Genomic DNA, 18,138 nt, shown 5'->3' with positions numbered 1-18,138 from the left:
CCAGTGGTCAGGGATGATGGGAATTGTAGTCCCAAAACATTGGAGGGCTGAGTTTGGGGATGCCTGGTTTATTGCATTTACGCCCCACTTTTCTCTCCCCAAGGAGCCCAAGGTGGCACACATGGTTCTCATTTAACCCCCTGCAACGAACCCAGGTTCTTAGTCCACTAACACTAACCACCACACCACACTGTAGAACAGCCTTTCCCAAGGCTAGGGTGTTGTTGGCCTACGACACCCATCACCCCTGGTTAGCAGGACCGATAGTCAAGGACGATGGGTATTGTAGTCCAACAGCACCCCAAGTTTGAGAGGTGCTGCTGTAGCTGTACCAGGCTAGATGGAGCCAATTGTCTGAGTTGTTTAGGCATAGAAACACAAGAAAATTCCTTGGGTTTTTTTTTGTATTGTTGTTAATATTGATATGTTATGGGCGTAGAGAGCTGCCGCTTTGGGTGTCATCGATCATTCGCTTCTCACAGTCAAACCCTTATACAATGACTTGGAGAAATAAAAGTAATAGAACCATTCAGACAAGAGTACAGATTTATGTGATTCATTTTTAAAGCATCATGAACTCCTTAATCAAATAGATCTTTTAAGTGCCATGCATAATAAAATTGTCGATAAAATACAACTAAACTCCACCAAAAAAAGTATGCATAGAATAATTTTTAAAATTCAGATTTAATTTGTAAAATGTTTAAAACAAATGTAAGTAATTAAATTACATGTCTGGATAGACTTGTGAAAGTGCTACTGGGTGCAGAGAAAAAGATACTGTACTGGATTAAGACACCAATTCTTTTTTTCCTTAAGGAAGGAAAATTAGCAAAAATAAGGTTTTAACTCCTACAGTGAAATTTATTTTAAGTTTGTTTCAGCAAAAACCTACAGAGAATCTTGTGGCTCCTTAAAGGTGGCCAAATTTATTATGGCACAAGCTTTTGTGGACTACAGTCTTCTGTATCAGAAGCATGAGATTTTTAAGGCTTTCCTGAATGCTAGAACTGAAGGGGCCACACAAATGTTAACTAGAAGGGAGTTCAATAGCTGCAGAGCTACCACCTGGAAATAACTTATTAATTAAATATTTAAGAATTTTTATTTTTATTAGTGCTTTGGGAACCTGCTGCTATTATTCAGAAGCAAGTGAATGTGGTTCTCCCTCTCTCACTTTTTAAAAACACCCACAACAACCCTGTGAAGTAGCAAAACAACAAAACAATAACAGATGTATTATGACATAAGCTTTCAAGGTCTGCTAGAGTCCTGTCCTTCAGATGTGTGAGGCACTGCCCTGAGTTGAAGCGGGGAAAGATTGTAGAAAGAGGTTAGAGAGAAATAAAATTCTGAATAAGCACATTAACGGTGGCAGTTCCTACACCCAAGTTATTAGCAACTTGAATAAGACTTTGTGCATCATATTGTCCACAGACGTGAAAGTCATAATAAATGTGTTTGGTTTTAAGATGTCATTTCATTCTTCTATTTATGTTTCACATCATAAAAATGAGACAGTAACTGCAGAAAACAATTTTAATCCTTCTGTTGTGGTTCAGCATAAAACATTTAATAGAGTATGCAGTACTATCCAGGAGAATATTAACCTTTCTTTTCTTGTCTTACACTTGAAAGGTGCAACTAGTGGTAATAGATCTAGTAGCAGTCAGGCGGAGCACATCTGTTTAAATAATTTGGAAAAGTTGGAAAGAAATTAAATACATTTATTTCTATAGTTCCATCAAGGTACATACGTGTATTTTCCAGGGTAACATAAAAAAGCCTGGACTGGAAACTTGGGGAAATCTTTAAAAACCCCTCACAATCATTTAATTTCAAAAGTGGTTGAGGGCACAAAGGGAGTGGAAAGACAAGCCTGACAAAACACTGGAGGAATGCTGTCTTTACTGTGTTGCTTAATGAACTTTTCTAAATTTCCCTGTAGACATTGAGAACATTAAAAAGGTGATAATGCACCATGGCAATGGTCCTCAAAATGCCCAACGCCAGCTCCAAAGGTCCCGCTCCTTCACTGGCAGCGAGGGTGAAGACCAACAGGCGAACCTGCCCCAGTCCCCAGCACCTTCGTTTGCTCCTTCAGCAAGCCCATCAGCACCACAGTCTCCCAGTTACCAAATCCAGCAGTTTATAATGAGCAGAAGCCCAGTCGCTGGGCAGAATGTGAATATTACCCTGCAGAATGTTGGACCAGTTGCGACAGGAAACCAGCAGATCACGCTTACTCCGTTGCCGATCCCGAGTCCGACCTCCCCGAGTTTCCAGTTCAGCCCTCAGCAAAGGAGGTTTGAGCATGGGTCCCCCTCCTACATTCAAGTTACTTCGCCGTTGCCAACACAGGCTCAGTCTCAGAGCCCCACGCAGCCTAGCTCTATGCCAGTGCAGTCCATATCAAATGTTCGGGCGGGCACTCCAGGGCCTGGCTTGGGGATGTGCAGCCAGAGCCCGACACGAGGCTTTGTTGATGCGAGCGTTCTCGTGAGACAGATTAGCTTGAGCCCTTCAAATGGCGGGCACTTTGTGTATCAGGAAGGCTCCGGCATCACCCAGATATCTCAAGGAACCACAGCTCAGGTGCAGCTTTCATCTTCCGGAGCACCTGCTGCGGTTCGAGAACGTAGGCTGTCGCAGCCCCACTCGCAAACCGGTGGCACCATACACCACCTTGGACCACAAAGTCCCGTCGCTAGTGGAGCAAATATCCAACCTTTACCTAGCCCTGGTCACATTGCAACAAATAACTTGCCACCTCATATCAGCAACATCATCCAAGGCATGCAGCAACAGCAGCAGGTTCTCCAAGGTCAGCAGTTGAGCAGATCCCTGGGATATGATCGGACTTCTAGTGGGCTGATAGCTGGAGTTGGAGGAGCTTCTGCTTTTGGAATGACATCGCCGCCACCTCCCACAAGCCCTTCCCGGGCCAGCATGCCGCAGGGGCTGACAAGCCTCCCTCTTGCTCCTTCAGTAAGTGCTGTGGTGAAAAAAACAAAGAAACTGGAGGAGATCCCCCCAGCCACTCAAGAAACCGCTCAGCTGAGAAAGCAATGTTTGGACCACCACCTCAAGGAAATGGAGGTGTTGAAAGACGCTTTCAAAGAGTATTTGATTGAGTTGTTTTTCCTGCAACACCTGCATGGAAATATGATGGATTTCTTAGCTTTCAAGAAGAAGCCTTGTGCGGCGTTGCAAGCATACCTCAGGCAGAATGACTTGGATTTGGAGGAAGAGGAGGAAGAGGAACAATCTGAGGTTATCAATGATGAGGTAGGAACATGCTGTTCCAATAATTTAGAAACCTACTGAAGCCTAGAATTATTTATACCAGTTATTTGATTTCTATTTCTGCAATCTGTAGCGTGCATACTTGGAACTCAGTACATTTGAAATCAGTAAGATTTGTATTGGAGTACGAAGCATGATTGGGTTGCAAGATTTATTAGGCCAGTAGGTAGCGCAGCATATCCTGCAGCATTCGTCTTTAAGGTTTGGTGGTTTGATGTTGCAAACAGATTTGCTGGACTTAGGTTTAGGATCTTAAATTTAGCTCTTATTTGTAATTCTATTTGATCTTATTTGTGGTTTTGTTCATAGATTGGTTATGGTGTAGTAGGTAGAATGTTCCTCTTTGATCAGGAAGATGCGAGTTCAAGTCCTGTTCTTACTTTAGCCATGAAATCCAGTTGATGACTCCAAACAGCTTAACTTGTCTTGCAGTGTTGTTATGATAAAATTAGAAAGTGTGGGTAATGGAGAAAATTCCTATGCAATGTTGCCCTCAACTTTTTAGAGCAAGCTCAGGGTACACATATGAAAATGATACGAAGTTATGATGTGCTGGCTTGCAGTGTTACAAAAATAATGGCAAAATCCTTCGGGAAATATAAATATTTTCTAGTTGTAACCAAAGTGTCAGAAAAGCTGGTTTAACATGGAAGCAGAAGTTGTAGGGCATTTTTCTGTTTTCTGTTTTCTGTTTGCTTGCTTTCTCACCAGTCATGCTCACACAGGAACCTTAAACTTGAGTATAAATTTGCACAGTAGGTTTACTGGCACTCAGCTAAAATGGCAAACTTAGCTGTCAGTTAAAAGAAGGTTCAGCTATGTAATTTGTGGTTTATCCAGTGTGTGGTTACTCAGAAGCAAGTCCCACTATGTTAATTGGGGCTTACACCCAGGTAAGCGTGCATAGGATTACAGCCATGATTTTGTAATAACATGAAGTGAAAACTTGAAGCAGGCTTAATTTAGGGCTCCACCAGTTTCTCCAAGTACCACTGTAGTGCAAAATAATGATAAAGGCCTGGATACAAAGAACCCGGTAGCTCGTTCCACAATAGCAAATAATACACTCTGGGGCTATGTTTCTCAAATAGCTTCCTCCTCTCTTGCTGCATAGCAGAGTTTGAAACTGAACTTCTCAAGCAGGCTCTGGTGTCTGCTGTTGAAAAATGGTTTGCTTGTTTTTTATAATCAGCCCTGGTGAAAGAAAGCTACTGGGATCACGTGTTTAATTTTGTTACATTAAAAAAATGGGCAGTCTAAAATAAATTTAAACTCTTCATTATCTAGCGCAGACACCACTTTCTGTTGTTATCTTGCAAGCCTAAAGTCTGTGTCTTTTTTTTATAAAAAGCAAATTAACAATGCAATCTTATACATTCATACTCGGAAGTAAATTCCATTGAGATTTGCAACTTGTCTCTAAGTGGTTCGCAAAGATACAATACAAAGAATAAAAATAAGTTAAAATTATAAAATCAAGCTTCAATTAAAATGCCTGCTGGAATAAAAAAAGCCTTCAGTTCAATAGGTGACTCTTTACTTGTTCAATAGGTGACTCTTTACTTGATGCCAGATCTCCAAAGTGTTTCCTTTTGTGAAGAGTTGGAGGCCTTTGAATCCCTCAGTTTGGAACAAATTGGTCACTCACATAATGGGAGCTTGTAATGTCATGAGTGAGGCATATAGCGCTTATATGCAGGGAATACCTCTGAAACAATTTCAGGACTGAGACCTTGTAATAGGTGAAGGATGTATAGTTGCTGACTTGCAAACTACCATTTCCAAAGAGCCAGTCTCTTCTTCCAATTCAGTATTGTAAATATGTTGACATTTTCAATACTATCTTGATTACATATTTAATGGCAGTTGTTAGTACTCTAATGACCTATTTGCTTCCATCAAAATGGTGGGGGCTATGTGGTCTCACAAAACTATAGAGTGGAAAGCAGGTGCACATCAATTTGAAATTATTTTTAATGAATAGTGACATAATTAACAAAACGAAAAGAACAGCAAATAAAAAACAAAACAAAAAGGACAACAGGCACTTGACATAAAACTCCTTATTGCAGCTCAAGGGGTTTCAGAGTAAGACACTCCTCCTTCAGGAGCTTGAAATGCTTGAGAGTTCTTAAAATTCAAGCACTCATTCTTAAATATAACGAGCTCAAGCTTGAAAAAATAGTACGTACAACCAGGGCTTTTTCCAGCCAGAACTCACTCAAACTCAGTTCCAGTTCCAGTACCTCTCAGGTGGGCTCCATTGCCATTCTAACGAAGGAGGTGTTCATGGTGAGCTTCAGCACCTCTTTTTCTAGAAAAATAGTACTGAGTACAACTATGTTTATTTAATTCATAAAATTTATGCACTGCTTGACAGTAGAGGACCTCAACATGGCTGAATCTCTGCAATTTATAATCAAAGTGATACTACTTTGGATCAGTGTTTCTAAGTTTTACAGAAGTGCTTGTCAGGCATGATGAATACTCAGAACACTAAATGTGGAATCAACTCTTGCTTGTTAAACAAACTCAAATATGTTTTCCTGCAGAATCAATTCTAATGAAAAATGCAGCAAAAAGCTATCTCATTGGTGTTGTGCATCCCTTTGGTTTCAAACTTTTGCTATGAAGACAGATGCTCCTAATTTTCGAAACGGTTATTCTTCAGAAAGTCTTTCCAAAATTCATTATAAAGGTTGAGTAAAAGCATTTAAGTTCATCTGAGTAGGCCTGGTGGCATGGCACATAAAATCAAATGTATCACTTCTTAAATTTTGATAAAGTACATTCCTTTCTATAGACAGTAATTTTTAAGGAGACTGATTTTAACCCCCCAACAGTATATCATTTCCCACCCCTTTACTTTTTGAATGGTCAAAATGATTTATACCTGCTTAACCGGTCCTGTGTGACATAAATGGATGTTTAAAGCCTTTCACTTAAATTTATAACAGTTTTGCAGGTATCCCTATTTAACACTCAATTTAAGAAAACCTTTCCCCCCCCTTTGTAAAAAATAAAATGGACTTATGGAAGACGTTTGAAGAAACAAGTAATAAACTTCCAGGAACATTGACAATGTTACATTTTCTTTTGAAAAACAAGGCACTTTGAGGGTACCTCCTTCTCTTTGCATTTTGTGCATTTCCTCACTCTTATTCCCCCTTCCTTTTATCACCTTCTGCTAAAGCAATGCAACTTCATCCCTTGCCTGGGTGGGCTGATTATTATGGGCGTTTGGGGGAGGTTGCGAGGAGGGGAGAGAATGCAGGCTATGCTCATTGCTTAATAAATGTTGGGGCTCTTCTGAGTGTGAACTGTCTGTCATGCTAATTTTGTTGTCTGTTAGAAAGCCAATATCTCAAGTTAACCCATGTTTATTTGCCTATTCTAAATTTCAGTGAAGACTTTAGGTGGCGAGTGGTCGCAAGTAGCCTGTGCCTCGCCCCATTCTGCTGTCTATAAAGACAAAGCAGAACATCCTATTTATTTTCTTTTTTCTTCTTAAAAAAAAGTGGGTTCAAGTCCCATCACACCTATGGGCCTTTTCTTAAAATCCCCTCTTCAGCGAGGAACCATCAATACAATGCAAAGTGGAGTGTGTTGATCAGATTTTTTAAAAACGGAAGAAAAGAAAATGATTTCCCTTTTTGTTTCCCCCCAAAATATCTTCTCTCAGGTAAAGGTTGTGACAGGAAAGGATGGGCAGACTGGTACTCCTGTTGCTATAGCAACCCAGCTTCCTCCAAATGTTTCTGCTGCTTTTTCATCCCAGCAGCAACCATTTCAGGTACTTTTTCAATGGTTCTAAACTTGTAGTTTCATCCCAAGTGATTATTACTATTCCTTTTTTCCCTCATTCTGATTTGGTATTTGAAAATAGAATCTGCATTTCCCCACCCCACTCCCTGAGAGCCCATCCCTTTTCATCTAAAAAACAGAAATGAATAGTAAAAGCCTCTTAAAATTTCAGATGCATGAGTGTTTATGGAGCTTTGAGGAAGTTACTTTTTCCCACCTCTTGTTTCAAAGTTGCTGGCTTATTTCATTAACTTTCAGCTTTTGATGTGTTCCGCTTTGGTTTGCTTGTCTTTGGTTCCCTTGTGCGTTCTGCCTAGTAACAGTGTGGGTCTCTGTGTCTGTGGAATATGACTGTGGATTCTTTCTAAAATTCTGTTCTCTCTCTCCTCCCCCTTTTGTCCTTGATTTTGAAGGTTTTTGAATACAGATACAAAAAAGGGGCAGAACTGCCGCTGCACCTTTTCTCTTTCTGATGCAATTTAAATTACCACACTTTACAAATGCATAATAAAATACCTTGCTGTTTAATAGTCAAATGTATGCACAACAGACCTTATGAATTGTTGGATTAAATTGTGGGTGCCAGAAAATAGAGTGAAAGAGTTATCATGCTCTGCGCTGAAGGGTTGTGCTCGAAATAATGGTCTGGTTCAAATGCAATGGCAAACCATGATTGATTGTAAGGTGAGAGAGCCTAACTCACATATTGTTTTCGCTCTCTTTTTCTCCTGAGAGGAGGACAGCTTCTGCTTTGATCTAAGCACAGTTGTGGGACCTCCTGTGGTCTGCTGTAACTATAGCTTGTTCTTCACAAACAAGCTATGGTTTGGTATCTTGGTTTGTTAAACTAACCGCAGTTAGAGCAAACCATAGCTCTCTGAGTTCAGAAATAATGGAATTGTGGCTTAGTTCAAAACTGGAAGTTTTTGATCATAGGAACATAGGAAGCTTCTTTATACTGAATCATGTCACTGGTCCATCCAGCTCAGTATTTACAGTGATGGGCAGCATCTCTTCTGGGTTTTAGAGAAACGGGGAGGGCATAAGTCTGAGCCTTTGGCCAGCTCATTCTAATATAGTGGTACCTCGGGTTACATACGCTTCAGGTTACATGCGCTTCAGGTTACAGACCCCGCTAACCCAGAAATATTACCTTGGGTTAAGAACTTTGCTTCAGGATGAGAACACAAATCGTGCTCCGGCAGCGCGGCAGCATCAGGAGGCCCCTTTAGCTAAAGTGGTGCTTCAGGTTAAGAACAGTTTCAGGTTAAGAACAGACCTCCAGAACGAATTAAGTACTTAAGCTGAGGTACCACTGTAAAGACAAAATAGCTTTTTTTTGTTTCTCAAGCAGGCCATTATGACAGACTAGGGTGCCTCCTAGTTCAAAAGGCAGTTCAAAAGATTGTGTACAGAAAATGTCATCTACAATTAGTGTGTGGGACATTACTTTAATATTTTAATTGCATATATTCAAATATTAAGAACTTGTTTTGTGTTCCACACTTTATTTGGTATTACAGTTCCTTTTATTATTTTGTTCTAAACTATATCTTTATGGCAAGCATCAATTCTTTACACAGGGTGAGTTTTTCCCCCACGCTTACCTGATTTATCATATGTGTACCAGGTATTACCTCCTCTGTAAACAAAACAAAACAAAACAAAACAGAAACCTAATGTCTACAAGTATATCTCAATCTGTAAATCTAAATTTATGTAAAGCTAAATTTCATATTTACCTAAAGTGTACATTTTAAAAAATTGCTGCCTCTATTATAGTTATAGTTACAATTCTGAAACCATTTGGTGGACCTTGATGAAACTCTCCAGCCTTAGGCTGTTATGCCAACACACTAACGCCAACACACACATTCAAAGCAGAATTCAAAGTAGGAGTTGCTTCCAAATAAATGTGCTTAGGTTCTGGTGCTAATGGTAATGGTAATACGTACACAGTTTGTAGCAATGTTAGATCATATTCTTAGACACTCTTACCTGGGAATGAGGCTACAGTCCCACATCCCTTTATTTGTGAGTAAACCCCTTAATTCAGACTTACCGCTGAGTAGACATGTGTAGTGTTGCACTGTTAGTTGGGTTCTTTCCATTAAACATTTTACACTACCGTATTTTTCGCTCTATAACACGCAGATTTTTTCTCCTAAAAAGGAAGGGGAAATGTCTGTGCGTGTTATGCAGCGAATGTGTGGTCCCTGGAGCCGAAAAATGAGGCAAAAATCAAACCGCGCTTCAGGGAGAAGGGAAGCCTGAAGAGAGGAAGTGGCAGCTTTCCTGCATTCTGCCTCAGGGTCTTACTGCCCGCCCTCTCTGTTTCGTTGCTGTGTTTGCTCAAACGGAACAAAGAGCAGGGAAAGCCCCTCCCCTCCAGGCAAGAAGAGAGGAAAGCAGAGCGTCGCTCTATCCTGTCCCTGCTCCGGAGGGAACAATGTATGTGAAGGGAAGAGAGATTACAGGTTCGGCTTAAAATTCTGATTTGACTTCCTGCTTTTTGTTTTTGGAGACACACAGCATTCAAATATGCTTTCTTCCATTTAAAAGGATGAAATCCTTAAACAGTGGCTGGCTTGTGTGGGTGGGTGGGGGGAAACTTTTGCCTTCCTTTCCTCACGTTATAGCCCTCTCCTGCATTCTTAGCCTTCTGTGTTTTTCCTTCCCTCCCCACTTAAAATGTGGTTACAAAGCATGGATCCTCAGGATCTTTGCATTGGGTCAGCCAAAATTCACCAACTGAGCACATAGCATGTCCATGGCTACAGCCTGTCCCCCCCCAAAAAAAAAAATCACACATCCACTGTTGCCTGGGGCTGCAATGGTGCAAAAACGTGGTTACAAAGCATGGATCCACAGGGATTCTCAGGATTTTTGCATTGGGTCACCCCAAATTCACCATCAGAGCACATAGCATGTCCATGGCTACAGCCTGCCCCCCCCCCAATCACGCACCCACTGTTGCCTGGGGCTGCAATGGTGCAAAAACGTGGTTACAAAGCATGGATCCACAGGGATTCTCAGGATTTTTGCATTGGGTCACCCCAAATTCACCATCAGATCACATGTCTGTGGCCACAGCATGAAGCACAAAAATGATACGTCCACTGTTTCATTCAGAATATTTTTTCCCTTGTTTTCCTCCTCTAAAAACGATGTGCGTGTTATGGTCAGGTGCGTGTTATAGAGCGAAAAATACGGTATATTGACATGTCCATTGAAATTTAGATGAGCTCTCCGACGGCAGCAGTCTAATGACCTGTTTGCTCCCATCAAGACAGTGGTGGCTATGCAGCTTCAGAGAACGAGAGACACTGACTACATGAGCAGATATCTGCCCAGCCTCCTGCCCTCCAAGTGTTTTGTACTACAACTCCCATCAGCCCCAGCCAACATAGGCATGTTCAGGGGTGATGGAAGTTGTAGTCTGAAACATCTGAAGGGTACCAGGTTGGGGGGAACCAATGGGGGAGGTTTCTTCTCCTGCCAGGGGGAACTACAAGCCCTCCCTCCACTCAACAGGCCTATAATAATGATGGACTTTTTGCCCTTGTATGGTGATTGGATTAATGAATCACTTTTGCTGGTACCCACTTCGTTTTCAGATTTCTGCCTCCAGTATCTTGAGGATTGGTCTGTCCTAGCATTGTTGTTTCTTGCATACATTGGCATCTACTGTTTTGGGGAAATTGGATGGTCCCTGTGAACTGGGGGTGACGGGAAGGGCACAGAATCTTGGTGGGATTGGTTGTAGCATTGAAAGCACCAAATTCTTGGTGTCTCCATGCGTGAAGCAAAAAAGGTTATGATTTCATTCCAGGATCAAGCAAATGAAGGTTTTCAGCTGTGGGGGATGAAGCCTTTACCTTAACTTTGCTTTGTTAGGAAAGAAAGAGAGAAAGCTGCATAGATTTCCCTTTCTGTAGCGTTACCTGTGTCATATAAAAATGAATATTCTTTGTAAATTAGATTCAAAATCATCTTTAATAACAATCATTGAAAGCTAAGAGGTAAGTATATTGGAGTTGCTTTACATTCCTTCATTATAGACATGTTTTAAAAAATGGCCAGCAGCTCTTGGACAGATTTTTCCCTAGATTTTCTCATGCACCATTTTTCTTATTTAAAGAAGGGTTCGTGCATATAAGGTTCTGTCAAAGAAGTTGAGGATTTAATTGAATTCTGACTGCTCTGTTTTTGTTTTATAATAGCAGGCGCATGCAGGGACTCCAGTAACAGGAACTGTGAATACCATAGAAATTGAAGCTTTTAAGAGACAACAGGCACTTACATCAGCAGGTATGGTTCCTTTCAGTGGAACTTTGATCATCCCTTTCGGCTATTAACACCAGGACCATCTTAAATCTAGTGCTTACTTTTTAAAAAGCGTGCTTCAGTGTGACCATGTGGCCTGTTCATTGCGATGGGAGTTTTGGCTTATGCCATGTGCTCCTCCCACAGCCAGTAAGCTGGATTTCACATGGGCATGGTGTGCATTTGAGCCAACTACTGCCCTGATGCTGTACTTTTCCACAGTAGAGCTGTAGATAAACAGAAAGCCGAATTTAAAACTCACGGGGCATCTTTTTAAAACACTGTAACCTGAACCCCTTCCACTATACCCTGCCGTAAATGGAATTTGAATATCACCAGATTCGTCTAAGAGACCCCGAATTGAAGTGGGCCGTCATGGGATGGTTTTTCAGCATCCAGGTGTGACTTCAGGAGTCCCTCTTCAACAACTCATGCCAACAGCACAAGGTACTGTGTTGCCACATGCCAACCGCAGATTAATTTAGCAAGGGGGGGCGTTGGCACCAGAAGCAGAAACCTCACAAAACACAGCCTTTCTGATCTCTGGTTCTGCCCTATGCTTTCCCCTTGTAAATTAATATTTGGTGTGAAATGCCTCGTTCCCTTTGAAGGAGCTGAGCGGTAGGCTCCAGTAGTGCATGTGGGCCTGGAAAATGGCCACGCGAGTTGATGCAGAATCATTCACTTGGGAGTTTTCCAGTTTGCAAGAAGGGTGGTTCTCTTTTAGACGTTTTTCATTTTAATTCCACATTAGTTCTTGCATTTGTGCGTGTTTTGTTTTGTTTTTTGCTTACAATTAACCGTGTCAACAACATTTTAAGACCATAGGACATGTAGGTGACCATTTAATAAAGTTGTTCGTGTTGTGTTGTGTGTACGTGACTCATGATTGGAAAAAACCATAAGATTTTGTGCATGGTAGATTGATGTTGACCGAATTTCTTACTGCGGTTCACCAATGCTAATCTTATTTTAAGTGATGCTGTAAGTGTGTCGAAGTAAGTACAGTTGTACCTCTGCTTACGTATCCCTCCGCTTACGTAAACTTCAGGATACGTTAGTGGCAAACCTGGAAGTATATTTCTGAATTTTTGCCGCATGCGCAGAAGCGGTCTCTCCGGTTGCAGAAACCTTAGGATCTGACCGGAGCTCTGGAACGGATCCCGTCCGCAACCGGAGGTACCACTGTGAAGAGTTAACTTTTATCTCCTTGACATGCTCTGGTGTCCTACAAGTCCAAAAGCCTTGGCTTGTGTCATTCAGCTCTTTCCATTTTTCTTCTTGCTTGCAGGTGGAATGCCTCCCACCCCTCAAGCGGTACAGCTCACTGGGCAGAAGCAGAGCCAGCAACAGTATGACCCCTCCAAAGGGCCTCCTGTGCAGAATGCGGCAAGTCTCCACACTCCTCCGCCTCAGCTGCCTGGGAGGCTGCAGTCAAGCAATGTCCCCCTCCCGCCTCTCCCAGCGACCCTGCAGCTTACGCAGCCGCCACAGCCGCCGATCACAGACTCTTTGGCGCAACCTCAGATTCACGTGAAGGCCCAGCCGCAAAGCGTATCCGTTGCCGCTGCCGTGCCGCATGGCCAAGTTCAAGTGCCACTTCAGCAGCAGGTTCAGTCAGCGGCACTTGTACAAGGGCAGATAACGGCCCAGGTATCCCAAGCACAAGCTCCAGCACAGCAACAGGTATTTGGGCAGGAGCATGTGAAAATGTAGCCTTGGTGAAAAGTCTATCCAAAATGTTTATTTATCTTATTTATCTGTCTATCCGTGCAATCTCAGGAACTCCAGCCTGCACTTCTACAGGCACCACACTGTTTCCATTCTGCATTTGCAAGAAGTCATTCCTTTGGTGTGGTAGCATCTGTACTTTGCAACTCCGTGCCTGTTGATATCAGGCAGGCACCATCACTGTACTCCTTTAGACTCACCTGTTGAAAAAACATTCTCTTTCAGCAGGCCTGTTAGACACATGATTTTTTAAAAAATCAGACGTTTTATTGTGTTATTTTTAGACTTTTTTTACAGCTTTAAAATGTTTCAAATGTGTTATCATTTCATTTTTTGCTGGCCTGAGCCAAGGGCTGCATATAACTTGAATGAATACATGGAAAAGTAAGGGGCTGGCAGGTCCCGTCTAGAAATACATAACTGGCCAGTCAAATGTGTGTTTTGCAGCTGACCAGCTTGTTCCTTTTTATGGAGGGTAAGCGGTCATGCAAACAGACTTCAACACAGGGGTACCACTAACAGAATTATTTTCTATTCAAGTGTGATACCAGGGTGCACACGTGGAAATGCGCACATGTGTGATGTCAGCTGCTTGCCTTCTTAAAAATATATGCAAGATGGGCAGCTGATCATTTTCCAGTCACTGCTCACATCAGGAGAGAAGCCGCTAGAATGCACAGGCATTCATTTCGGATACACAACTTGCATACTTTGTTCTTACACATCGTAACCAATGCTTATTGTCAGGGAACTGCCATCGGAATAACAGGTGGTGGAGGGGCTCAGGGAGGCTGGGAGAGACTCAACAGCTGAAGCAGGAACCAGCAGGGGGAGGAGTGGATCTCTGAGGGAATGCGAGCAGGTGGGAGGGCTCAGAGACACTTCCAGCAAGAACAGTGGGGAGGTATCTGAAGCTCCCATAGGGAGACCCACGCCTCGCCAGAAACTGTCACGCCGTGAGTCCAGAAGACGTGTTTCCGTTAAGGAGCTCTTATGCTGGAAACGATTCCGAAAACAACCACTGTCGGAATCTGCAAGTGATTAGAGCAGACATGTCTGAGGAGCTCTGTCACACACAGAGGTTTGTGGAGTTGCACAAACTCTGAGGGACTACGATTTTACGCACAAGCAGCTCATCATCCCATCACACTTATCTAGGTGCTTATCGGTGGTCTAGATTTGAACATTCCTTGTGGTTTGCTCTCCCCCCCCCGCCAGGTGAAAGCTGAAGTTAGAACGAGGAGATTTATTGGGGGGGGGGGTGTAACTGACATTGTCTCCCAACACTCCCCTGCTTTTCATGTTTTATGGTTACAGTTGGCATGCTTACTGCAACTTAAAAAGCTATAAATGAATAAATTCATGGGAACAAACATCTTTAAGGTGAATTGACATTTGATGTTTTATCTTTTATATTCTGCTGGAAACTGCCCAGGGAAACCCAGCCAGATGCGCAGGGTATAAATAAAATGATGATGATGATGATACTACTACTACTACTAATAATAATTTGTGTTACTTACATGTGTATATTTGTGCACCCAGAGTGAGGCTAATCAAGATTAAGGATGTCTCAGTTCTCAGTGGCTTCCATTGACTTCCATAGAACAAGGAAAATGGATGTGATGGGTGCTGCTTTTAGGGATGATGAATGCAAAGGCTACCCTCAGTTTCTGACATTGGGTGACATGGCCTTTACTTGTAGGTACACTGTAGCTCTTCAAGCTTGGGATGGCGCTTGCTTGTTTGCTCATCTTTGCAGTGCAAAGGCATCGCACCAGGCACCTCACAGGCTAAAACAGCTGGTGTTTCCTATGTGCTGTTGTAACTGGCTACAGTAGTATTTTCTTTGAAACAGCCTGGTTTGCATAATTAGGCCAATATTTGGTCGGTGTGTCTTTGTATCATACTGTATTACAAATGGCAGCAGTGTCTCACTGCTGAACCCCTTTCACTTGGTCTTTTTAACATGGATGTGTGCCTTTCGCAGGCAGTGACCCCAGCGCGACCTTCGGCAGACACCGTCCAAAATTCCCAGCGTACTCCAGCAAGTGTGCTTCCTCCTACCTCATCCAACCCACCAGCAACTGTTTCCAGCATGGCACCACAGCCCACTTACCCGACACAAACCAGTCGAACTTCGCCAGCGACAAATAAAGCAACTTCTCCTATTGCTTCCAAGCCCCCAGGCTTGGCTGTGACAGCAGCACCAAAGATTCAGAGTCCGGCTCAAAATACAACAGTTCTAGCACAGGACAGCTCCCAAGAGAAGCTGGCAGAACAAGTTAAGCTGGTAAGAAAACCCACCGCACAATCCGATGCCAGAATTCCCAGTATGCACACAGATTATTCATTTTTTTAAAAGAAGAGAAGCTTTGAGGTGATGGCTGGATTATTTTGCTGCTGCATGAGAATATTTGCAATATCATCTGCCTTACGATTAGCGGTAATGAACAAGGAGACCCTTTGTTAGCGCTGTTGAGTTTCTCAGAACAACCTTCCCTGATTGCAGATCAAAAGCAGAACTTGGGTTTGTCCTCTAGCCGTGATTTGATTCCAGACAGTTGCAACGGTTTCTTTTACCATCCCAGTTAGACATAGTTCAGGAAAGATTACTTTAGGTGCCTCTCTTTCCACAGGTTTCCTGATCTTTCAGATAGCGGCTAACCACAGGACACCCATCTCAATCCTGATAAACTGATAAGTCACCACAGATGCCAGTCTGACATCTCCCTAGATCTTGCAGTGTGGGAGGTGTGTTCTTTCTAGGTATCCAGACATAGCACCAGCTGACTGGAAGTCAGAGCAGTGAACCTTGGCCTATGTGCCTTTAAACCCTTTCTCTACTAATGCCATGTCCTGGTGAGGATAGACAATATAACAACCAAGGCCTGTGTGAACAGACAGCAATGCCCAGGTCCAACACCCTAAGCATCCAGACCGAATCCCTTCTCACCTGAACAGAGGCCAACCTGTTGTCCATATTGGCACAGCTCATAGGACAAATTTTATTACTTGAGTTTCTAAACTATGGATCTGGGAAAGTGGGGCTTGTCCCAAGAGGTACTTCAAGTGTGCTTCTGCCCTCCTCTCTTGAATTTTTTTTTTGCATCTCCAGAAAATGCAAAACCACCTTACTTTCCTATGGTACCTTTTCATTTGAGCAGAGAGCATAGATGTGTTTCACTCTACTGGGCTGAGGGGCCTCCTGTATGTCTTTATTCCCATCCTCTCCGCCTGTCCAGAGTGCTGAGAGAGAAAAAGCTGGAAAGGGCTACTCTGTGTTTCTGGTTGCCCCTCAATGACTGAGGAGGCCTTAGATTTCAGAAATCTCTGTGAGTGTGACATCTCCCCCAGTCCCACTTTCCTAGGGTCCAGTACTGCTCCCAGATCCTAGCTGGCTGCATCCTGGTGACTGAATAGTAGGCTCTCCTCAATTTTGGAGGTGTAGCCTGTGGAATATATGAGACAACCTGGAAGGCCTTCAAAAGGTGCTTCTGCTGAAAAAGCCTAGACTACTAAGATCTCTTCAGGGTGGCCTGGACCGGGGACTTGAGCCCAACAGCCTATATAAGCAGGCTTCATCTCCCTCTTCCGTACTGTGAAATAAAGGAATCCAGCCACATTTACAACCCTCATGTAGTCCATAGGTTATCTTGGAGTCTTGAGAGGGTCCTCTGAAGCTCTCACATTCATTTTCTTTGAACCTGATAAGGAGGTGCCACTTAACTACTTACTTTGAAGGTAGCTTTTCTGGTGGCCAATAATTGCAACTCACAGAATATCTGAACTGGGGGTCCTATCCGTGAGTAGTCTACACTGACGGAGCCATCCTGTGAATGTATTCCTGAGGTGACCTCAGCCATCCATTTTGTGTAGGACCTGATTCTTCCATATATTGCACCTGATATGTCATAAAGCTTAACAATACGGTATATTCCCTACTTTTCCTGGGCAGAAGGATTACTTAACCCATTACCTACTGAAAGTGTTCAATCCAAAACAGAAAGGTCATTCAGGACAGGTGCCCACTGTGCCTTTTTATTTAAGTGGGCCTTTTAATCCAACTTGTTTCCATTCAGTGAGCTGTAACCCCTCCACCCCCTGAAATATATTACACGGCAATGCTTCAGGTAGCTGAATTGCCTTTTCACCTGTTGCTGTTGATGTTTTCTTTGGCCTGTTGGAAGCACAATTTATTTCCAACAACACCCATTTTTATTGCTTGCTTGCTTCAATAAGGAAAACCAAGTCCATCAACGAATAGCAGAGCTGAGGAAGGAAGGTTTGTGGTCTCTGAGACGGCTGCCCAAACTTCAAGAGGCTCCCCGACCCAAATCTCAGTGGGATTATCTCCTGGAAGAAATGCAGTGGATGGCGACAGACTTTGCTCAAGAAAGGAGGTGGAAGATGGCCACTGCTAAGAAGGTATTGTTGTGTATCATTTGTACTGTATTGGCAAAATGTTGTTGTTATATTTATGTACCTCCCTTCATCTAAAGATCACAGGGCACATTACAACATAAAAACTCAAAATAAAACCACAAACTACTTAACATTATAACCAAAACAATAACACCCCCCCGACACATTTAAAATGCCATAGATCGGGGTTGGCAAGTTTTTGTGGCTTGGGCTGGTTCCCGTTCCCGCAGATGCTGCGGTGGACCAGAGTGTGTGCATGCGCAAATGCTATTTCCGTTGCTCCTTCTGGCATAGAGGAGGTGTGTACAGCTTCCCATTGACTGAAGGAGCTTCCTGCAGCCAATGGGAAGCTGGCAAGCATTGCGGAAGGTGGTCTCTGCTCTGCTCCACGCTGGTTTAGGGCAGCGCACGGGAGCCAACTGAGTGGGAGTCCATGGGCCGGTTAAACGACCCCCATGGGCCTCTTGTGGCCCATGGGCCTCAGGCTGCCGACCCCTGCCGTAGATTGTTTAATCAACCAAAGGCCTGGTTGAAGAGGAACCTTTT

At 43.0% G+C, this 18,138-nt stretch overlaps 1 protein-coding gene across 21 annotated transcripts in view; it reads left to right on the top strand.

Annotated features, from left to right (window-relative positions):
* Nucleotides 1-18,138, top strand: part of EP400 (E1A binding protein p400) — a 74,795-nt gene that overhangs the window by 661 nt on the left and 55,996 nt on the right. For 16 of the 21 annotated variants that reach the window (XM_082202957.1, XM_082202950.1, XM_082202962.1 and 13 more), the window contains exons 2-8: nt 1,949-3,288; nt 6,989-7,099; nt 11,334-11,421; nt 11,776-11,883; nt 12,728-13,122; nt 15,158-15,460; nt 17,410-17,595. In XM_082202957.1, the coding sequence (XP_082059083.1) occupies nt 1,975-3,288; nt 6,989-7,099; nt 11,334-11,421; nt 11,776-11,883; nt 12,728-13,122; nt 15,158-15,460; nt 17,410-17,595 (2,505 nt within the window). In that variant the 5' untranslated portion in view covers nt 1,949-1,974. The remainder of the gene's footprint in view (nt 1-1,948; nt 3,289-6,988; nt 7,100-11,333; nt 11,422-11,775; nt 11,884-12,727; nt 13,123-15,157; nt 15,461-17,409; nt 17,596-18,138) is intronic. The other 5 variants (XM_082202951.1, XM_082202952.1, XM_082202948.1 and 2 more) reach the window with 3 other exon arrangements.

This window comes from Podarcis vaucheri (assembly GCF_965113315.1).
Source record: "Podarcis vaucheri genome assembly, chromosome: 16".
Classification (NCBI taxonomy): domain Eukaryota; kingdom Metazoa; phylum Chordata; class Lepidosauria; order Squamata; family Lacertidae; genus Podarcis; species Podarcis vaucheri.
The sequence above is the reverse complement of the archived record's forward strand: the minus strand, read 5'-3'. Positions and strand labels throughout refer to the sequence as shown.